The 20202-nt window shown below is 43.4% G+C and overlaps 1 protein-coding gene across 5 annotated transcripts in view; it reads left to right on the top strand.

Annotated features, from left to right (window-relative positions):
- The window catches only part of LOC128701528 (protein Shroom), a 942770-nt gene that overhangs the window by 772483 nt on the left and 150085 nt on the right, over positions 1-20202 (top strand). For all 5 annotated transcript variants that reach the window (XM_053795246.2, XM_053795245.2, XM_070101538.1 and 2 more), the window contains one exon: positions 17875-17960. In XM_053795246.2, coding sequence (XP_053651221.1) covers positions 17875-17960 — 86 coding nt within the window. The remainder of the gene's footprint in view (positions 1-17874; positions 17961-20202) is intronic.

A 20202-nucleotide genomic window follows, 5' to 3' on the forward strand; every position in this document is an offset into this window, starting at 1 on the left:
GCATGAGGCATCGTGCATACAGACTTCAGTGTACCGTAACCGTAAATGCATTTCCCACCTTAACGGTTGCTTGGTTAGTTAATTGGGTTTAATCTTATCGACTGCTCAAAGGGTCATTAAAGCTGTATATTCCCCACTACTTTTATAAAGTGATCGATGGCCAGCAAGCGTGTGGCTGAGCAGGCAACCACTCTAGAAACCCATCACAGGTAAGTGTAAGGAGAAGCAGGGAAGGCGAGTGAGGATATATCAGAGAGGGAATCTTATCGCAGACAAAGGAGGTATTATTCTCTTTTTAGGGCGGGGATAATATGGAGCCCTGGGAGATTGTGTTGAACCTGCGTGAGCGTTACGTTAGTGGCCGGGAGACAGGTCGTGGTCATTGACGATCATTCCTACCTCTCCCTACCTTCTTTTTCTTTATCATTATTATCATTATTATTATTATTATTATTATTATTATTATTATTATTATTATTATTATTATTAGTAGTAGTAGTAGTAGTAGTAGTAGCAGTAGTAGTAGTAGTAGTAGTAGTAGTAGTAGTAGTAGTAGTAGTAGTAGTAGTAGTAGTAGTAGTAGTTTAACTTACCAGCCGTCTCCCACTGAGGCAGGGTGACCTAAAAAAAGTAAACAGAACAACTAAAGTTAGTAATTTAGTATACAGAAGAAGGGGTTACTAGCCTCTTGCTCCCGGCATTTTAGTCGTCTCTTACAACACACATGGCTTACAGAGGAAGGATTCTCCACTGTCTAATGGAGAATTATTATTATTATTATTATTATTATTATTTTAATTTCGGAGATGCCAGGTGCAATATCAGGGAGATGAACGGATGTAAATGCAGTGTATTTATATATTGGATGATGTATGGAGATGCAGCATCAACTGGGTACTACCTATGATAGACCTCTGGTTTCCTGTTTTCCTACCATTGCATCACGCCCTGGGGTCAGGCTTTTACTGTTTTTCTCCTATTGCTGGTAGTGCCCGCTGGCCCATACATCCGTCATAGCCTGGTTGATCTGACACTTGGCGGAGGTAGTGATCCAGTTTCCTCTTAAAAATTGTTACATTTATTCGTTGAATATTTCTGATATCTACTAGCGCATAGTCTTGGATCACGGATGTTGACAAAATGTTCTCTTATTTTGCCCTGTTTTTCACTGGATATATTTTACACGTCCTTTGATAAGCTTCGAGAGTTTACTCCCGGAGCCCGCCACGGGCATGGCTCTATTTTTTCCAGTTCTGCTATCCCTCTTGCCTTTAACGAACTCCCGTCCACATCTAACAATATTCTCAACGAGAGAACACAATGAATTTGAATAGTGTCACCATTGGCATTTCTTTTGTTCTCATTACCCATCCTGTCATTTTTCTGGTCTTCGCGGCATTTGCCCTATTATGTTTCTTATATGATAAGTCATCTGACATTATACCCAAAGTCTTTCACAAGTTCCTTTCGTTCTGTGACATGGTGCTTCTGTGTTTTTTTTTTTTTCCAGTGCTCCTTTTGAGCTCTTCATTCTTTCCAAATGTAAACAGTTGGAATTTTTCACCACTGGGAGACTTTGTTGATATCTGCTTGAAAATTTTCGGTGGCTTCTATCGAGGCGACTTTCATGCTTATATTTATATCATCTGCAAATATTGATGTGAAATTGTGGCTGGTGTTTTTTTTTCCCCGTGTCTGCTCTGAGGATGAAAACAGCAAAGGCGCCTTGACCGTGTCTTGAGTCACTGAAGTTTTTACTTTGTTAATACTATTGTTAGTACTACTCTTTGTTCTCTTTTTATTAGTAAATCGAATATGTCTTTTCTTAATTTTCATGTTAATAGCTAATGAGCTTATTTTATAGGCTCTCACTTCTTGGTCTCGTGAGATATCGTAGCGACGTTTTGGTTTCATGCAAAACTCTCCTTAATATTGCCATAATGACCCAGTAGTTGTGAAAACATGCTCTTCCTGCTCTAAATCCGTGTTGACATGGGTAGTATAGCTTATATTTATCCATACAGTTAGTAATTTGGCGTCTCAAAGACTGTTATCATGTTTTGATGTCTGTTATTGATCTGGATGCTGTATGGTGATGCAGCAGCAGTGCTGGATGCTTTATGGTGATGCAGCAGCAGTGCTGGATGCTGTATGGTGATGCAGCAGCAGTGCTGGATGCTGTATGGTGATGCAGCAGCAGTGCTGGATGCTGTATGGTGATGCAGCAGCAGTGCTGGATGCTGTATGGTGATGCAGCAGCAGTGCTGGATGCAGCGGTCGCTGCCTTGGCCTTGAGACAGGCGCTTGCCCCCACGCCAGCCGCGTTCATCTTCATGTTGTTATTGTTGTTGTTGGTGGTCATGCCCTTAGTGGTCCAGGCTGCTCTGGTGGCCTCTGCCACCCGTCCTACTGTCACACACACACACACACACACACACACACACACACACACACACACACACACACACACACACACACACAGGGCCAGGAGCTAAGACTCGACCCCTGCAACCACAAATAGGTGAGTACACACACACACCTAGTAGTGACTAGCGAAGAGGCGGGACCAGGAGCTGTGAATCGACCCCTGCAACAGCATATAGGTACGCGCGCGCACACAGACACACACACACACACACACACACACACACACACACACACACACACACACACACACACACACACACACACACACACACACACACACACACACAGTGATAAGACTGAAGAAAGATGGAAGCTACTCACGAAGGATGACAGAGAAATATGGGAAGAACTTAGCAGAATAGTGAGGGAGGTCTTAACAAAAGAATGTGAGGAGCCACCCTGAAACAGGGGTCAGGAGAGGTCAGGAGGAACTAGAAAACATCCGTACATTAAGGGAAAATGTAAATAATATACTAAAGGGTCTGGGCATAAAAGCAATGGGACCAGATAACTAAACTCAGTGGGAACCCTGAGGAGTTGAAACACTGTATCCAGAGTATGGAACTGAACACTTCTCCAGTCTGAGGGACTGACCACCTCAGAAACTGTTTCTCCAAGGATGATGGACTGATTACATCATCTTTACTTCGTTACCACGCCTTCTGCTTCTGTACTTGATAGAAGAAGACTATTGTGTAGGCGAAACGCTTCAATCAGCAATTAAGATACCTAACAGTTGCACATGTTCAGCTGTGTATCCTGATAGCAAAAGTCTTTAACCTATCACTCAGACGGGTCAACTTCCAGAAATCTGGGAATAGGCTGATTTAAAATCAGTGAGAAGGCCTAGAATAAGAATTTTAAAATAAGTAAGTAAGTAAGTAAGTTTATTCAGGTATACACAAATACAATTACATAGAATTATCATACATAGCAGCATGTGTAGAGAACCTAGGATAACCCAAAAAAGTCAGACAGAGTGACTTATTTCCATTGGGGTCCTTTTACCTTATTATTATAATATAAAGGTTATAATATTTTCTTATTATTCTACAATGAAGATAACATCTTATTATCATACTAAAAAGACTATCTACTACACGAGGGTCATTAAGACTATCTACAATACGAGGGTCATTACTAGGAATATGGTAAAATTTACACGTACGTTAGCTAAAAAATAGAAAATCATTCCCCTCCCTTTCTGTAGCTACATTCATCAGACACCTTTTGGCACTCTTCTTGAACTGGTTCATACTATGACTGGCTTTGACATGTGCAGGCAGTCTGTTCCATTCCTTTATTGCTGTACAATAAAAGGTGTTTGAAGCCTGGCCACTGACTGTGGCTACTACAAAGTTGTGCTCTCTCCCCCTAGTACTATGATTGCTTTGGTTCCCAACCTTGACAAAATTGACAGCAAGATATTCTGGACATTGTTTGTGAGCAATTTTGTAAACATGATTTAGCTTCAGTTGTTTTACTCTGTCTTCAACATTCAGCATATCCAACTGCTGTAATTCATCCTGGCCTACATGTTCTCTTGGTCCCAGCCCCAGGATGAATCTTACGATTTTGTTCTGGGTGATTTGCAGTCTATCTTTCAGTTTTTTTGTCAAGGCAGAGTACCAAGAAGAGCAAGCGTAATCCATATGGCATTGTATAAGGGCTAGACATAGGGTCCTGCGAGCCTCAGTAGGTAGACACTGTGCTTGTCTATACAGGAACTTCAGTCTGGCATTCGCTTTCTTTACTACACTGTCCCCTATCAATAGGTTTGATAACCGAGTAGTAATGGTTGGATATCAGTGGGACCTTCGCACAGGTTACAATGCCTACTTTACTGCTTCTCTTTTCTTTAGTTATACTTTGTAAAAGGCTGGGCCCAGGAACTGGAGGTCACCTTCTGGAAACGCACTTGTTATTTAGAATAGCATCATACACGTTTTAATATATATAATGTTAGTTGATAAACCTGAGTAATTTTTTGGCATTATTTAATACAGTAAGTTTTTATTTGCTATTTTAATACATTAGTATGTTTTATTGTTTTATTAGTAGTAGATCACCATATTTGAAAATAGGTATTCTAATTTAGAGTGAGATTATTGTGAAAATAATTGTTCTCCTTCGAACAAGACCAAAGAAAGTGGGAATTTAACACTCATGACTTTACGGCCAAAGAAAACGAATATTCTTAGGAGGAGTAACTTAGCATTATTTCTTACTGTTCCTACGTTTACAAATGTATTACACCTTATGTAAGTAATTTGTTATTATCAACACTGAACAGACGTATCCCACACACACACACACACACACACACACACACACACACACACACACACACACACACACACACACACACACACACACACACGAGCCAGTTTTTAATAGTCATGAGGCATTGCCAGAAGCTCTAAACCGACCCCTGCAAACATAATAGAGTCTTCAAGGTTATGTACATGGAGAGTATGTTCACTGTGAGCTTAATCATTGTCTTAGGGATTAAAATTGGCTTTGACTGGTCGCTTGCAGGTTACATACAAGTTTATGACCCTCGTGTAGTTAAGATACTTTAATTTTGAAAATCAACCATCAACTGGACACAGGACAATTACAGAAATAAGGAGAAAAAATGCTAATGTGTATGTAATGTTAATTCAGCAACGGGACAACAGATAGCGTTGTACTACATACCTGTATCCTAGGTAGTATACCTACTTGGAGAGGGTTTCGGGGGTCAGCAACCCCGCGGCAGGGTCTGAGACCAGGCCTCGTGTCTGAGACCTGGGGAAGATGTTTAGGAGAATGTCAGAGGTCTTGGATAACCGAGGAATCATCAAAGGTAACCTTTTAACCTTTCACTGCCATGAACCTGTAGTGAAATACCTGGCGATATGCTCATCGCCTTACTCAAGTCTCCCAGCTCAGGCTGACAGGCGTATGAAGGAGTACAGGCTGACAGGCGTATGAAGGCGTACAGGCTGACAGGCTTCATTACCATGCGTATGAAACACATCTGTGATAAAATATGACCTGGGAAACATAGCTTTTCTTCCTTCAATGGATTTTTCATATAAAATGGGAAGGATACACTTTACGGATGTACTAACCATGTAACTCATGTACAGTAGGACAGATGTTTACCACAGGTGTTCAGCTGGAAACTACTGTCATTAGAAAAATGGAAAGCACTTTGAAAGTCAGTGTCAATTGCCATGTTACCTTTGATATATCTTTGAAGAGTTTCGAGAGTTTCTCTACTCTGAGCCCGGCCATGGGACAGGCTCGTCTGGTGCTTGCCTGGTCAACAGTTTACTGTCAGATCAGCAAAATCTCATATAGTACCAATATATCCAATTTACAAATCTTCCCTACCAGCCTGGTTGATCAGGCCCTGACCTACTGCAAGACCTGGTCATAGACTTGGCCCACACTGGGCATTAACCCCCGGAACACCATCCAGGTAGACCGTGTAACTCATGTAGAGTAAGGTAGGTGTACACTTCAGGTGTACCATATAAACTAAGGTAGCAGCAAGCTATATATGTGCCACATTTGTGAGAGTGACCTAATATTGTTAAAGATACAAAAATACTCTCCATATTACCTTCTTACCTTACATACCCTCTGTAGTAGAGCACGTGGTGTGTTAGATGATACCAATCTTCATCTCAGGCGCCGCAGTACTATACTGTGGCCTCCAAGTTGGCACCGCTCAGTGTGGGTGAGGAGGGAGGGGCAGCAGGAAGGAGCGTCTTGGCTCACCAGTTGGCGACAGTGTGTAGTGTGTGGTGCTCCTGCCAGGCCGCCGTGGACGACAAATACCTTACACTGACTCTCTGATACTTAAGAGTTGTCTGATTTCCTGAGTGGCACCCAAGGCCTGACTGACACTCTGCGAGTGGCTCTAGAGGACCGACCGACATGGTGTGAGTGTCACTTGACGCTGGAGGCACCAAGGCGAATTTTACGATAGCGACTTCGACACGTGTAACGATAATTGCAGAAATTCAGCGCGCTGCGCCCCTTCCGATGAGCGAGAAATTCGATTAATAAATTTATGTGGTCATGAATCTTTCTGAAAGGTTAAGACAAACTCCTACGCAATTATTTTGTAAGTTTGATGATAATTGACGGAAATGATAAGGCCATAGTGAACTCTAAGCATACTGTTATGCTCGACTTATTTTTTTTTATACCTAGTGAAAATTTAGTGGAGACCACGTGGCTAGAATTGTCAAAAGCACCACGTGCCTGTCACAGCTGATTGTCAGAACAACACATGACTATCCATCAAAGAAGCTCACTTCTACGACCAATCAGAAGATGGTGTAAGGTCCATAACCGATCTGAATCTCTACGAAGGTTTTCATTTGACGACAAACCAAAAGTAAACTATGAAACAACTGCAATTTAATCACAAAATATATTTGACATCGTTTTCATAAGAAAGGCTGGTTTCCTTACCGTGAGATAGTTCCGAACTGTACGGTCCCAGTACTGGTATATCACGACAGCTGCGAGATTTACCTTTAAGAGGGCTCAGATCTTTATTCCCATGACCCAGTCCCAGACGAGTCCTGGTTGACAGTCTGATCAGTAAGGTTGTTTTTGCTCGCTGCATGCAGCACAATTGAGGTATGGAGGGCTGGCCCGTCTTTTTCCTTGTCATGATTCTCATCTACATCACTTGCGCCTTGTCAGTGTTTTACGACGTCTTCATATATTTGTTTGACTAAGATGACTCCCAAGAGTTTGACGTCTCGAGGAATATCCTGACAGCGGACTCAGGTGGTCAGTCCGGAAAAACATACAAAATTGAGAGTTGGACTTGGTCTCTTTATGAGTTCCTTGTGCCTTTGAAAACTCACTAGAGTCACTAGGATTCGTTATGGCGTCCCTGCAAACGTTTTTACGACCAATGTTTGTGCTGATGAGTGCAGTGGAAGCAACGATGTTGAGCATGGCAGGTCTCCTGTGGTACCAGACTAAACTGACTGTACAGGACGTGTACACAGGGTTACATACACGTGCTGTTGAAATGTACAGAGGCGTCAGGCGTCGAGCCAGCGACGTGTATGAGGACATGCAGATCAAAGCTGGCGGCACTTACCACGTCGTCCACGGCAAAACCGCACAAGCCTGTCAACAGTGGGTCAACAGAGCGAATCTTATGTATATTCAGTGTCAGTTACGACTCAGCTTGGCTCTCCACCGCTGCCAGTTTCTGCTCGGTTTATTCTATAAGGATGTGAGAGCTCAGATGGCGCGAAGTTTTCACCTACATGTGGGCTTACGCTTCAAGGGTGCGAGGAAGAAAGCTGCCTTAGTGCACAGGTGGACGAAGATTAAGGTGACAAGTTGGAAAAAGGCAGCTGCAGAAAAAATCAAGATTAATCTTGAGCATATGAGTCTCAAAGCTCGGGAGTATGAAGACGTTCTCGAACAGAAACTGCACACACTAGGCCATTCGCCCTCGTCTCAAATGTTAGAGTCCAAAACTGGACTTAAGGTAACGCACAGGACACACAACTCTTCACCCAGCCAGTCCACTCTCCAGGTAGAGAAATTGTAACGTAGTGACAAAGAGTAAACCTTTTTACCTCAAATATAACACCCGCCCGATGCTTATATTATGCCCTCACAAACTAAATTTCCCAGGCCAGCAGCAGAATAATATCTTAGGACATTATTGTGTGGTGATTTGTTTTTAAATGAAGTATAACACCTAATTCCGGTAGGATAACAGATACAACCCTTTAATGGGTCATCATCTGATAGACTCGCGTCAGGGGGCATTTGTCCTGTTTCCTGACGAATATGCCACCACCACCAGGCTAACAGGCAGGTGAGTTAGTGTGTGTTAGTGGAGCCAGTGTGAGCGTCCATAACACTAGATAACTTAATCGGTCTCGACTTACAAAATAAAAACATACTTGACAATAACAAAGAACTGTAGAGGCAGGATGTGGTCTAGACTCTCAAGTGATATCATGTCCTTGTAGGTCGTCATGGTCTATAGCTGCCTTGGCCTCCACTACCCAGCACTCTTGCCTACTAGTATCTACTTGCATACCAGGCCTTGCATAACACCCTGCCTAATACACACTACCCTGCCTTCTGCAGTATTGTTTCTGAAAGTAACTGTTAGCAATTAATATAATTATATTCTCTATTATATTTTTCTTTACCACATCTGCCTTTTTTTCCGTCAAGGTTGGGTGACCAAGGAGAGGAAACACAGTGACCATTATTCATTCAATAGCTCCCTTGTCAGAAGCGCACGGACTTCAAACTTCAAATGACCCTTCGAACAACAATATCCTCAATCATCCCCCTCATTCACATACACTGTTTATTATTCAGTGGCTATAAAATAAACTAGAAAGTTGTCAGTAGTACCCCTGGTATGTCCCCCACCATCTGTTGATATGGTTCGAATGTCTGGTTGACAATGGTAACACAATATGACTGACAGTGACAAGGTCCCATAAAAGTGTAATGAACTGGAAAAGGGATTAGGGTACCAGTCCATGTTTCCTCCTCCTGCCCCACTTCCCAATCCTACTCCTCCTAGGTGGAGGATGTAAACAAAGTATTCCGGCCGGCGGTAGAATAATAGCTCATGTTCAATGGTGAATCCCAGTTGCTCAGATATTGAAAGAATTAAGAAGTCAAAATTGATGTTGTATGCAAAACACAAGAGGGTCACCTCATAGAACGAGAAGAACTGGGTATAATAATGCCACTGACTTATCTTTATAAGAATACAATGAAGCAAATGCTGCGAAGGCCAGGAAAATGACAGGGTGGATAATGGATAATGAAAGTTCTCGAAACTAGAAATAATGCCATTGGCGGCACTTGGTTTGCGCTGTTTCCTTTTGAATGCTGCTCACTGTTGACAACTGCGTTCACAACAAGAGATTGTTGTTGCAGGTTCGCTGGTCTTGTCCCGGTCCGGGTCTTTTCCAGATGGTGACCCGTCGTTGGCCCCCCGGGTGGGGAGTGTCGCTTATCTTCTTTCTTCTTCCTATGGGCCCTCCGGTGACAATAGGAGAGATAACAGAACAGGAAAACATTTAAAGATCATTCACTGCCACTATAGAGCAAATAAAACATTCAAACTATTGGGAACACCTCAGAGATTTGGGAATGTACTCTGGAGTCTGGAGAAGTGAGAGAGATACACAATATAAAACAGAGTGAAAAACAAGGAAGCCTTGGTCCCAATACGAGAACACTGTATCAACATCCGTGGGCCCAGACTGTGCAGCCTTCTACCAGCAGATATCGGAAATACTGCTGACACAAGTATAGAGGTTTACGAGAGGAAACTAGATCAATACCTCAGAGGTGTGCCTGATCAACCAGGCTGTGATGAATATGTAGGCCGGGGGACTGCCAATAGCAACAGGCTGGTTGACCAGACAAGTGATAGGGAGGCCTGCCCCGCGTTGAACCGCAAGAGTAGGGGAAATCTTGCGAAACCGATCACATGTAAATGACAGTTAAACGCAGAAGCAATTATGTCAAGAGCAACAGCTGGAGTGACAACAGCAGCAAGACAGCAGCAGCAGCAGTAACAGCAGTATCAGCAGCTGGACTATTGTACAGCAACTAGTCCACTCATAAGCGGGTAACAAACCAAATCCTTATTCAATCATCGTCTCTTCAATAATTATATTTAATCTCTCTCTCTCTCTCTCTCTCTCTCTCTCTCTCTCTCTCTCTCTCTCTCTCTCTCTCTCTCTCTCTCTCTCTCCACACACAAGGGATTTTACAAAGTTATATTAAGAGTTCCTACCTTTATTTACAAGCTAAGAGCTGTTACCTATCTCAGCTCATTTGAAAACATTTGTATTGTTATGAGAATAGGGAATAGGTATAAGTTGGAGCTATATGTGGGCCAGTGATGTCTTTTGGTCAACTAACTTTATTTCGTCGTTGTCATTATGTTGTACGAACATGTTCCAGACTCGAATAAGTCTAGGAATGACCAATCTCAGATGAAATGATGTTCTTGAGATGGGCACAGCCAGAGTGCAGCTGTTTGCTGCTCGTCTTGTTGTGTAGAAACTGTTTTCTCGCCCGAGGACACCGGGGGAGGGGGGCGGAAGGACGGACAGACACAGACACACATACATAGACAGACACACACACAGACAGACACACAGACACACACACAGACACACACACAGACACACACACACACAGACACACACACACACAGACACACACACACACACACACACACACACACACACACACACACACACACACACACACACACACACAGTCATAGAGTTGTCAGCAAGTGGAATAGCCTAGCAAGTGAAGTAGTGGAGGCAGGAACCATACATAGTTTTAAGAAGAGGTATGACAAAGCTCAGGAAGCAGAGAGAGAGAGGATCCAGTAGCGATCAGTGAAGAGGCGGGGCCAGGAGCTGAGTCTCGACCCCTGCAACCACAATTAAGTGAGTACAATTAGGTGAGTACACACACACACACACACACACACACACACACACACACACAGGACAGGAGAGATAGGGGGACATGATGACATAAAATACTGAGAGGCATTGACAAGGTGGACAGAGACAGTATGTTCCAGAGATGGGACACATCAACAAGGGGTCACATTTGGAAGCTGAAGACTCAGATGAATCACAGGGATGTTAGGAAGTATTTCTTCAGTCACATAGAAGTCAGAAAGTGGAATAGTTTGGGAAGCGATGTAGTGGAGGCAGGATCCATACATAGCTTTAAGAAAAGGTATGATAAAGCTCATGGAGCGGGAAGAGTGACCCAGTAACGGCCAGTGAAGGGGCGGGGCCAGGAGCTGTGAATCGACCCCTGCAGCCACAACTAGGCTAGTACACACGCACACGAGTGGTCAGAGAGTCTGTACATACCCCTTATAAACCACTCACACACACTTATAAATCACTCATACACATTATTATAAACCACTCGTTTAAGAGTGACTGGGCAAGATTAACCTATGTTCAAGTGAAAAAAAAAATAAACATAGGTACTTTATTTACTCATTTGAATACATATACATGTATCAGTTTATACGATTAATTTTGGAGTTTTTGACGAAATAATAATAATAGAAAGATTGGTCCGATCCTGTATTTTTTCAGTATTCATTTTAGTTTGCAAGCATGGCCCATGGCCGGGCTCCGGGAGTGGAAAGACTCTCGGAATACATTAAAGGTATATCAGAGGTATATACCTTGTGTATGTACGAGTGTGTGTCTGTAGCAACAATGGAAGGTTAGGTCAGAGGAACTGGCAGAAGTGGTGATAAGAGAAACTATTACAAATGGTGAAGCAGATAATGACAGGAACTGAAACAAATGGTGACATGGGTAGTGTCAGAGGAAGTAACAGAAATGGTTACAGAGGAAGTAACACAGATGGTGTCAGATGAACTAACACAGATGGTGTTAGAGGAAGTATCACAGATGGTGAGTGCAGTATACACAACACTGGGTTTCCTTGGCGTGCTTCTCGCCACCGGATGGTTGAGTCAGTCTGGTGGTGTTGAACTGTTACGTACGGTCTTGCATAATAAACTCTTACTAGCCTATTAGAAACTAATTTAAACGAATCACTGATATAAAAGTTGTTCCATCTAGTCATTTAGCACACTCTGTCATAGGATTTATATCTTTTGTAGTCTTCAAAAGGTACGTCAATATGTTCTTGGAAGATACGTTTGATAGGCCAGGTTATAATGATTCTTAGTTTGCCAGCCGCGGGCATCAGTAGTTTGCATTCTAGTTGACCATGCCTATAATGTGAGTATTTTTTTTTTTCACTTTATGGTTTCGTTTAAATTGTTCTCATTAGGAAGAGTTCGTATGACCTAATCTTACTTGACTCTGTATGTATGCCTTTTATGTAATTTTATTATTATTAATACTTGTTGATCAGGTAATAAGAAAGGTTGGTCTCAGAGAGAGAGAGAGAGAGAGAGAGAGAGAGAGAGAGAGAGAGAGAGAGAGAGAGAGAGAGAGAGAGAGAGAGAGAGAGAGAGAATGTAAGTTAAAAAGAAACTAAGCTTTTATTGTTTTAGAAACAATTTGAAACTAGTCATTGGTATGTTTCTTTACACTGCTGCAATTGTTGGGAAATGCATGGCATGTCCTCTTTGTCGACTGGAGTTTTATTAGAAAACGTGGAGTGTTGTGGGGGTGTAGTGGTGTGTTGTGGGGGTGTAGTGGAGTGTTGTGGGGGTGTAGTGGTGTGTTGTGGGGGTGTAGTGGAGTGTTGTGGGGGTGTAGTGGAGTGTGGTGGGGGTGTAGTGGTGTGTTGTGGGGGTGTAGTGGTGTGTTGTGGGGGTGTAGTGGTGTGTTGTGGGGGTGTAGTGGAGTGTGGTGGGGGTGTAGTGGTGTGTTGTGGGGGTGTAGTGGAGTGTTGTAGGGGTGTAGTGGTGTGTTGTGAGGGTGTAGTGGTGTGTTGTGGGGGTGTAGTGGAGTGTGGTGGGGGTGTAGTGGAGTGTTGTGGGGGTGTAGTGGTGTGTTGTGGGGGTGTAGTGGAGTGTTGTGGGGGTGTAGTGGAGTGTGGTGGGGGTGTAGTGGTGTGTTGTGGGGGTGTAGTGGAGTGTTGTGGGGGTGTAGTGGAGTGTTGTGGGGTGTAGTGGTGTGTTGTAGGGGTGTAGTGGTGTGTTGGGGGGGTGTAGTGGAGTGTGGTGGGGGTGTAGTGGAGTGTTGTGGGGGTGTAGTGGTGTGTTGTGGGGGTGTAGTGGAGTGTTGTGGGGGTGTAGTGGAGTGTGGTGGGGGTGTAGTGGTGTGTTGTGGGGGTGTAGTGGTGTGTTGTGGGGGTGTAGTGGTGTGTTGTGGGGGTGTAGTGGTGTGTTGTGGGGGTGTAGTGGTGTGTTGGAGGGGTGTAGTGGTGTTGTGAGGGTGTAGTGGTGTGTTGTGGGGGTGTAGTGGTGTGTTGTGGGGGTGTAGTGGTGTGTTGTGGGGGTGTAGTGGTGTGTTGAGGGGGTGTAGTGGAGTGTGGTGGGGGTGTAGTGGTGTGTTGTGGGGGTGTAGTGGAGTGTGGTGGGGGTGTAGTGGAGTGTGGTGGGGTGTAGTGGTGTGTTGTGGGGGTGTAGTGGTGTGTTGTGGGGGTGTAGTGGTGTGTTGTGGGGGTGTAGTGGAGTTTGGTGGGGGTGTAGTGGTGTGTTGTGGGGGTGTAGTGGTGTGTTGTGGGGGTGTAGTGGAGTGTTGTGGGTGTGTAGTGGTGTGGTGGGGGTGTAGAGGTGTGTTGTGGGGGTGTAGTGGTGTGTTGTGGGGGTGTAGTGGTGTGTTGTGGGGGTGTAGTGGAGTGTTGTGGGGGTGTAGTGGTGTGTTGTGGGGGTTTAGTGGTGTGTTGTGGGGGTGTAGTGGAGTGTGGTGGGGGTGTAGTGGTGTGTTGTGGGGGTGTAGTGGAGTGTGGTGGGGGTGTAGTGGTGTGTGGTGGGGGTGAGAGGTTGTGGTAAAGGGTTGGGAGGGTATGTATAAATAGGTGTGAGGCTCTCTTGTGGTGAGGAGACCAAGTTTCGTACTCTCCTTTGTACTCTGATATGTAATTGTTTCTTGTCTTGTACTCTCCCTCGTAAGTCCTTTTATAATCCGTCATGTTACTTCTCTTGTAAACAGATACGTAATTTCGCTTGTAATTCCTTATATATAATTCATCTTGTATTTCTGCATGCTATCATGCAATTCTTTAATTTGTATTTTGCCTTGTTAGTCTTCTACGCTATGCACTGCCTTATAATTACTTGCAACACTGTACTCCTACTTGTACTCTGCTGTGGTGTTTACGTTGGACTGCGTGTTGCAAGTACCAATAACTTAGTGATCTGGGGCCGGACAGAGAACCATCAACACAGTCAGGTATGTAGACCTAAAGTTACATGAAGTTGGTTACAGGGAGCATCCTGCCCAGGGTCCAGTCCCGGACCAGACCTCCCTCTTGACAGCCTGATCAACCAGGCTGTTGATAATCAGTGTTGTTTATCTAGACGAAATTTACAAATGACCATGTGTAATTATTGTTGACTTCGTAGGGAGGGAGATTCAGTTATTCTTATTGAAAATATTCTTAGCAGAGGTAGACAGTACCTTTCTGCCTCCCTGGTACTTACCTGGTTGTAATACCAGGGCACATGTCCTCGCAGCTCGGTCTCTGACCAGACCTCCTGATTGATTGCCTAGTCATCCAGAAATATAAGGCACTTCCTGAGCATTATTTTCTGGACATTTGCGAACTATTGTTTAGAGAAGCTCCCGGGACTTTAGACATACCACAACAAATAACCTAAAGAAAGCGAGGAACCAAGTTTTCCTTGTATGCGGAGATACAATCTCGAGATCAGTAAGATTTTCAGCCAAATCTCACAATCCCTTTGCCACTTTAACTGTAAATTGTTAGGGCTTGATACAGATCTCCGTATGTTACATTGTTGATACAGGTCCCGGTGTGCTAGCCTCATTGTTGATGTTTGATACAGTTAACGAAGACAAGAAGCGGCACAAAGACTAGAACAAACTGGTCTTACAAGTGTCTGCTCGAGTTCAACCAGGACGGAAGTGACTGTTATTTCATTCCTCGGAAAAATTCATCTCACACGTTTCTTTGTTATATGATGACCCGTTCAGTAGTGCGCTTAGCATTATAGATTATTTGTTTATGTGAAGCGCTAAATCCATGTGGATCTTTCCGGGTAATGGATCTGTAGAGAGGACGCGTCAAGAAAGAACCGCTGGTGTGTGGCTAGAGATGGTGGTGTCCTCTAGCACAGATGCAAATCTGGTAGCTGTTAGCACTCAGTTGTGTGCGTGCCTCACTCATTATTCTGTAAGCCACTCCAGTCATCGTACATAAATAGGGACTTGGGGAAGTAGGCGTTGCACCTCACCTCACCAGAGGCGTAAATAAACAGGGGGTAACACCATCAGCTTCAGCATGACTGCTTGATGTATCTTCGTGAATCTAAACAGTGACTCACTTGAGACAATTTGCACCACGTATGTGTGACGAGTACTCGTGTATGCAGCACCAGCGTGAAGCCCGCACATTGTTAGGCACATAGAAGCTAGAGGAAGTAGGCAGATATGCCATCAGAATTATTCCGGACCAAATGGATACGATCAGCAGTGGAAGGCTATTAGAGTTGAACCGTGTCACTGGGAAAGCCGTGATGTGTGGGTGGTGTTGGAGGCCTGAGTAACATCTTGATGTTTCATTATTTATATATAGGAAAGGAACTGGCATAGATTCCGGCACTGGTGTTATCTTCAAAATCCTGTACTGGATATCTCATGGTTTTGGATGGGAGGACTGTTATATTGTAGCACTTTTCTTGAGAGCCTGCATGACTATGTCAGGTATATTTCCAGTAGGAATAAGACATTTGTGAAGTTCTGGATAACGTGTAGAGGAAGATGCAATATGGAGAAGAATTCATGAATGATGACACATTCTTCAGGAAATTCAGAGCTGCAAGGTCTGTGCTGTGGCCTTTCGAGGAGAATCCGGTTATGTAAATGAGACGCGTGCAACGTTAGGATACTTTTATAACCATACGTTTCGCCCACTATGGGTTTCATCATTGGAGTGATAAAGCCCCTGGTGAGCGAAACATATCCACATTACGGTAGCCTAACATGGCCCATGTGTCTCATTTACAAGTCTTATATTCCAGTTTCTAAAGTGGATCCAGTATGTTTTGATCTAGTTTGATCATTTGGATGACCAGGAATGATAATGTGTTCATTTTCTTCTTCACTCTTAAATTAGGTAGGTAGATCCACTGTACTATTTAGGTTGTTTTTCCAGATTGTCCAGAACGTCGTCCATGCAACATAGCTAAGTGATGAACATGATGATGATAATGTAGAAAGTTTCATTTTCAAAGCTTTCAATGAAGAGGCTAAGACAGCAGTCATGGGTGATCCCATAGCCATGCCAAAAATTTGCCTACTTGAAACGTCATTGAAAAAGAAATAATTAAAATTGACGCAGAATTGACTGACATTATTTCTTTATGTAGTTTCGTGTCATTGTTTGATCTAATGTTTCTAAATAGCAAGTTTGTATTCTATATATTTTTGTCTTTGTCGACATATCCTCAGGCATTAGGTCCCTAAACCTACCTTATCCTCCAAAACTCCATGAAATAACTCCAGAAACTGGTCACAGGTATGAGTGGAATGCAGCTCTGTAAAAAAGTTAGTGTAACGGTATTAGAATGAATTTATCAATCCATTTATATAAGATTTTGGTCTCCCAGTGTCATGAAATCTGGTGGTGAGATTATTACAGGATATAGAGAGGAGGACTGCATTAAACAAGCATAGTTAAAGATGATTAAAATGCCCTTACAGGCATTCAGATTATTGAGCATAAAGAGTGGAGGTTCACTACTCTTGGGTCTGCTAATAGACATACTTGTACTCGCTGAGTTATTTACCTGGCGTCCGGATATGTGTCAGCTACACTGCTTTGCCCTGCGTAAATAAATGGGTAAATTTAGCGGGTAGTAGGAGCAAAGTGTATTGTGTTAAATATAGGTGCGAGGTAGCTGGCACTGTGCCTGGCTCACCAGGGAGGGTGATGAAGCGTGTGGCACTCTCCCAGCTAGTGTGCTTTTGGCCTCACAACTGATCACAAAAAATCTTTTTCGCCTCACAACTCATCACAAAAAATCTTTCTCATCTTAAAACTGTGTAATGATATTTTGACACTTTCCTGAGTAGGTAATAAGAAGTTAAATAAGTGCCCACAACTTGAGGGAAATGGACACAAATTCATTCACTTTGGACACCTATAAACCCAGTGTAAGATAGGGACACCCTGGACACAATAAGAGAACATTGTATCAACATCCATGATCTCAGACTATTCAGCATCTTACCAGGAAGATATCAGAAACACAGCTGGAACAAGTGAAGTCTTGAAGAGGAAATTAAACAAGTACCTCTGCCAAGTGTCGATCAACCAGGCTGCGAATGGACATGTGGTCCAGCGGACCACCACCAGCAACAGCCTGGTTGACCAGGCTAGCACCAGACGAGCCTGGCTCATGGCCGGACTCCAAACGTTCTATGACTTGCAGGTTTAGCGCTTTAAGATAATGTTGCTGTTTTCGTAGTTGCTACAGTGAAAATATCTTCTAATGTCGCTCTTGTTTACATTGTTATTGATGTGAAGATGAGACGAGTTTAATTTCCTATTTTCTTTAACAGCGAGAACGTACGCGTTTTAGATAACATCCCGTTTTCTTTCAAACATTTATTTGCTATTTGCATTTCCCGTTATCTGTAGCGGGTAGTTACTCACGCTTTAGATTTCCTGTTTTCCTGAAGAGGTGGGTACTTGTTTTCCCTCTTCATTTCCCGTGTTCTTCAAAGCAGTTACTGGTTCTTCAATAATAGTTCCCGTTTTCTTGCACAGGGTGTTTCGTCATCAGCACACACTGCGTCAGCCAGTGAGGAGCCCAGACCAACAGAGGAGGCGGAGCCTTGCAAAGATGATGACAAGTAAGTTGATTTTTAAAGTATATTATAACTGTGTGGCAGTGAAGTATGTTATAATCCCTATTAAAGTATATTTGTGTTGCAACATTTGGTGTTTTTTTAAGGTTTGAAAATTGAAACATGGCTTCAAGAATCCGCAGAGTTGTGTGACCCTGTCATGGCTGCGTGGGAGTGCCACATACTTTGTACATAACAAAGAAGGAGCAGTGCAGCAGGCCTGCTGGCCCATACTTGGCAGGTCCAAGTCACACCCACTCAAGAAGAGTTCAGTTCCATGGAGCTGAACTCTTCTCCAGGTTGAGGGACTGACCACTTCAGATACTTTTTCTTCATGGTTGATGGACTGATTACATAATCTTTGTTTCCTTACTACTACTCCCTTTGTATTTGACTGAAGAAGCCTACTGTGTAGGCGAAACGTTTCAACAATAAAGATGCCCAACTGTTGCACATGTGTCTTATTCTTCAGAACTGTTGTCGTGTGGGAGTGCGACGCGCCTTACCTTTTATCTTTTTTGGGTTCAAAGGGTTATCTTCCCCATGGCCTGGTCTCAGACCAGGTCTCCTGGGTTGAAAGGAAATATTTGAGATATTAGGAACATAGAAAAGTAAAGGTGAGTATATACTGAATTTAAGTAGAGGGAATATGCAGGCAGTTGGTAAAGTCACTTCCATAACAACGTACTGGAGTGAGGAATACCTGGAGGAAACTTAGAATAAAGCAGTGAAAATCAGAGGCGCCTTGGGCACAATTAGAAAGCACTGTCAACATCCGTGTGGAAGAGTATCTAATTTGTAAACACCAGATATTGCCAGAACAAGGGTAGACGTTTTCGAGAGGAAACTGCGGGGAGACCCGGTACCTGGAAGAAGTGTCAGATGAGCCAAGCTGTGATCAGTGAGGAAATGGTATGGTGATACCGACAAGAAGCCACTCGTGGCGAAACATCTCCTCTAATAAATGTCCTGAACTGTACATAAGTGTCTTTTTGCACAAGCTGTGATCGTTGTGCACCCCTGCAGGCAAGTACCTTGTGGGCTCCACCTCTGCACTGGTGAAGCTGACTCACTGATGATGAAAAAGACGCAGTTGCAGAGAGGAACTTTGGAAAAATAAACACAGGAGCAGTATAATGTGATCCTTTACTGACGTTTCGCCCACACAGTGGGCTTTATCAAGTCACAAACAGTTGTGACTTGATAAAGCCCACTGCGTGGGCGAAACGTTGTCAATAAAGGATCACATTATACTGCTTAAGTGTTTATATTTCCATTGTGTCGGTATTCTATACCATTTATTTCCAGAGAGGAATTTTATTGAGACGTTTCGCCTGTGGAACAGACTTCTTCAGTCATTGACTGAGAAAACCTTCCACAGGCGAAACGTCGTATTGAAGTTTGTCTCTGAAATTGTATTTTTTCACCACAAGGCGGCTTTCTGCCGTTTTTCTTAAACTCGTTGACTGACATTTGGGTTCTGTCGTATTTATTTTTGTACTCATATACTGAGTTGGTCCCTGCTGACATAATACATTCAACTTTTTCAACTCTCCTGACATGGAAGAAATTGTTCCTCGTGTCCCTTTGGTCCGATTAAACTCATATTTTCTCTTTGTGCCAACTCGTCCTGGCTCCTTGCAACTCAAATATTTTCTTAATTTTTATTGTTGTCATACCTGGGTATTGCAAAGACACAGGCCAAAGTTTTTATTAAGACAATGTTTCTCTCAGAGAGAGCTTTACGAAAATTTTCCTTTGAGGAAACGTTGTCTTTAAGACTTGCTCTGTTTTGCTTGTCTTTGTTTTGCCCTTATTTGTGGGCATTGTGGCACCCAGGCGTGTTGTCGTACTTGGAGTGCGTCTTATAAGTTCCTTGTTAGGAACCAGCTCACACAGGTCTGGGATCAGATATTGTATCTAGAAGTAAATGTCCCCAAACAGTAAATAAGGAGCAGTCGTATCTCGACGGCCTGCATAGATTCCATATAGTTGTGGGACCAGCCCTCAGTGGTGGGACCGGCCCTCACAGTGGTGGGACCAGCCGTGTAAACCTCTGAACTTTATCGGGTTTCGTGATGCTTGACAGGTTGAGGGTTCCACGGTGGTGTACTCCGGTACTGGTTTTACGTATGTCGTGTAGAGTGAGATCACTGCCTCTTTGTTTACATTCCTGAATGTTTTGTTTACATTTGCAAGCGTAGCACGTGACATCGATGTTCTGATAATTTGCTCCTCGGTCGAAACG

The sequence above is a fragment of the Cherax quadricarinatus genome, chromosome 78 (assembly GCF_038502225.1).
Source record: "Cherax quadricarinatus isolate ZL_2023a chromosome 78, ASM3850222v1, whole genome shotgun sequence".
Lineage (NCBI taxonomy): Eukaryota > Metazoa > Arthropoda > Malacostraca > Decapoda > Parastacidae > Cherax > Cherax quadricarinatus.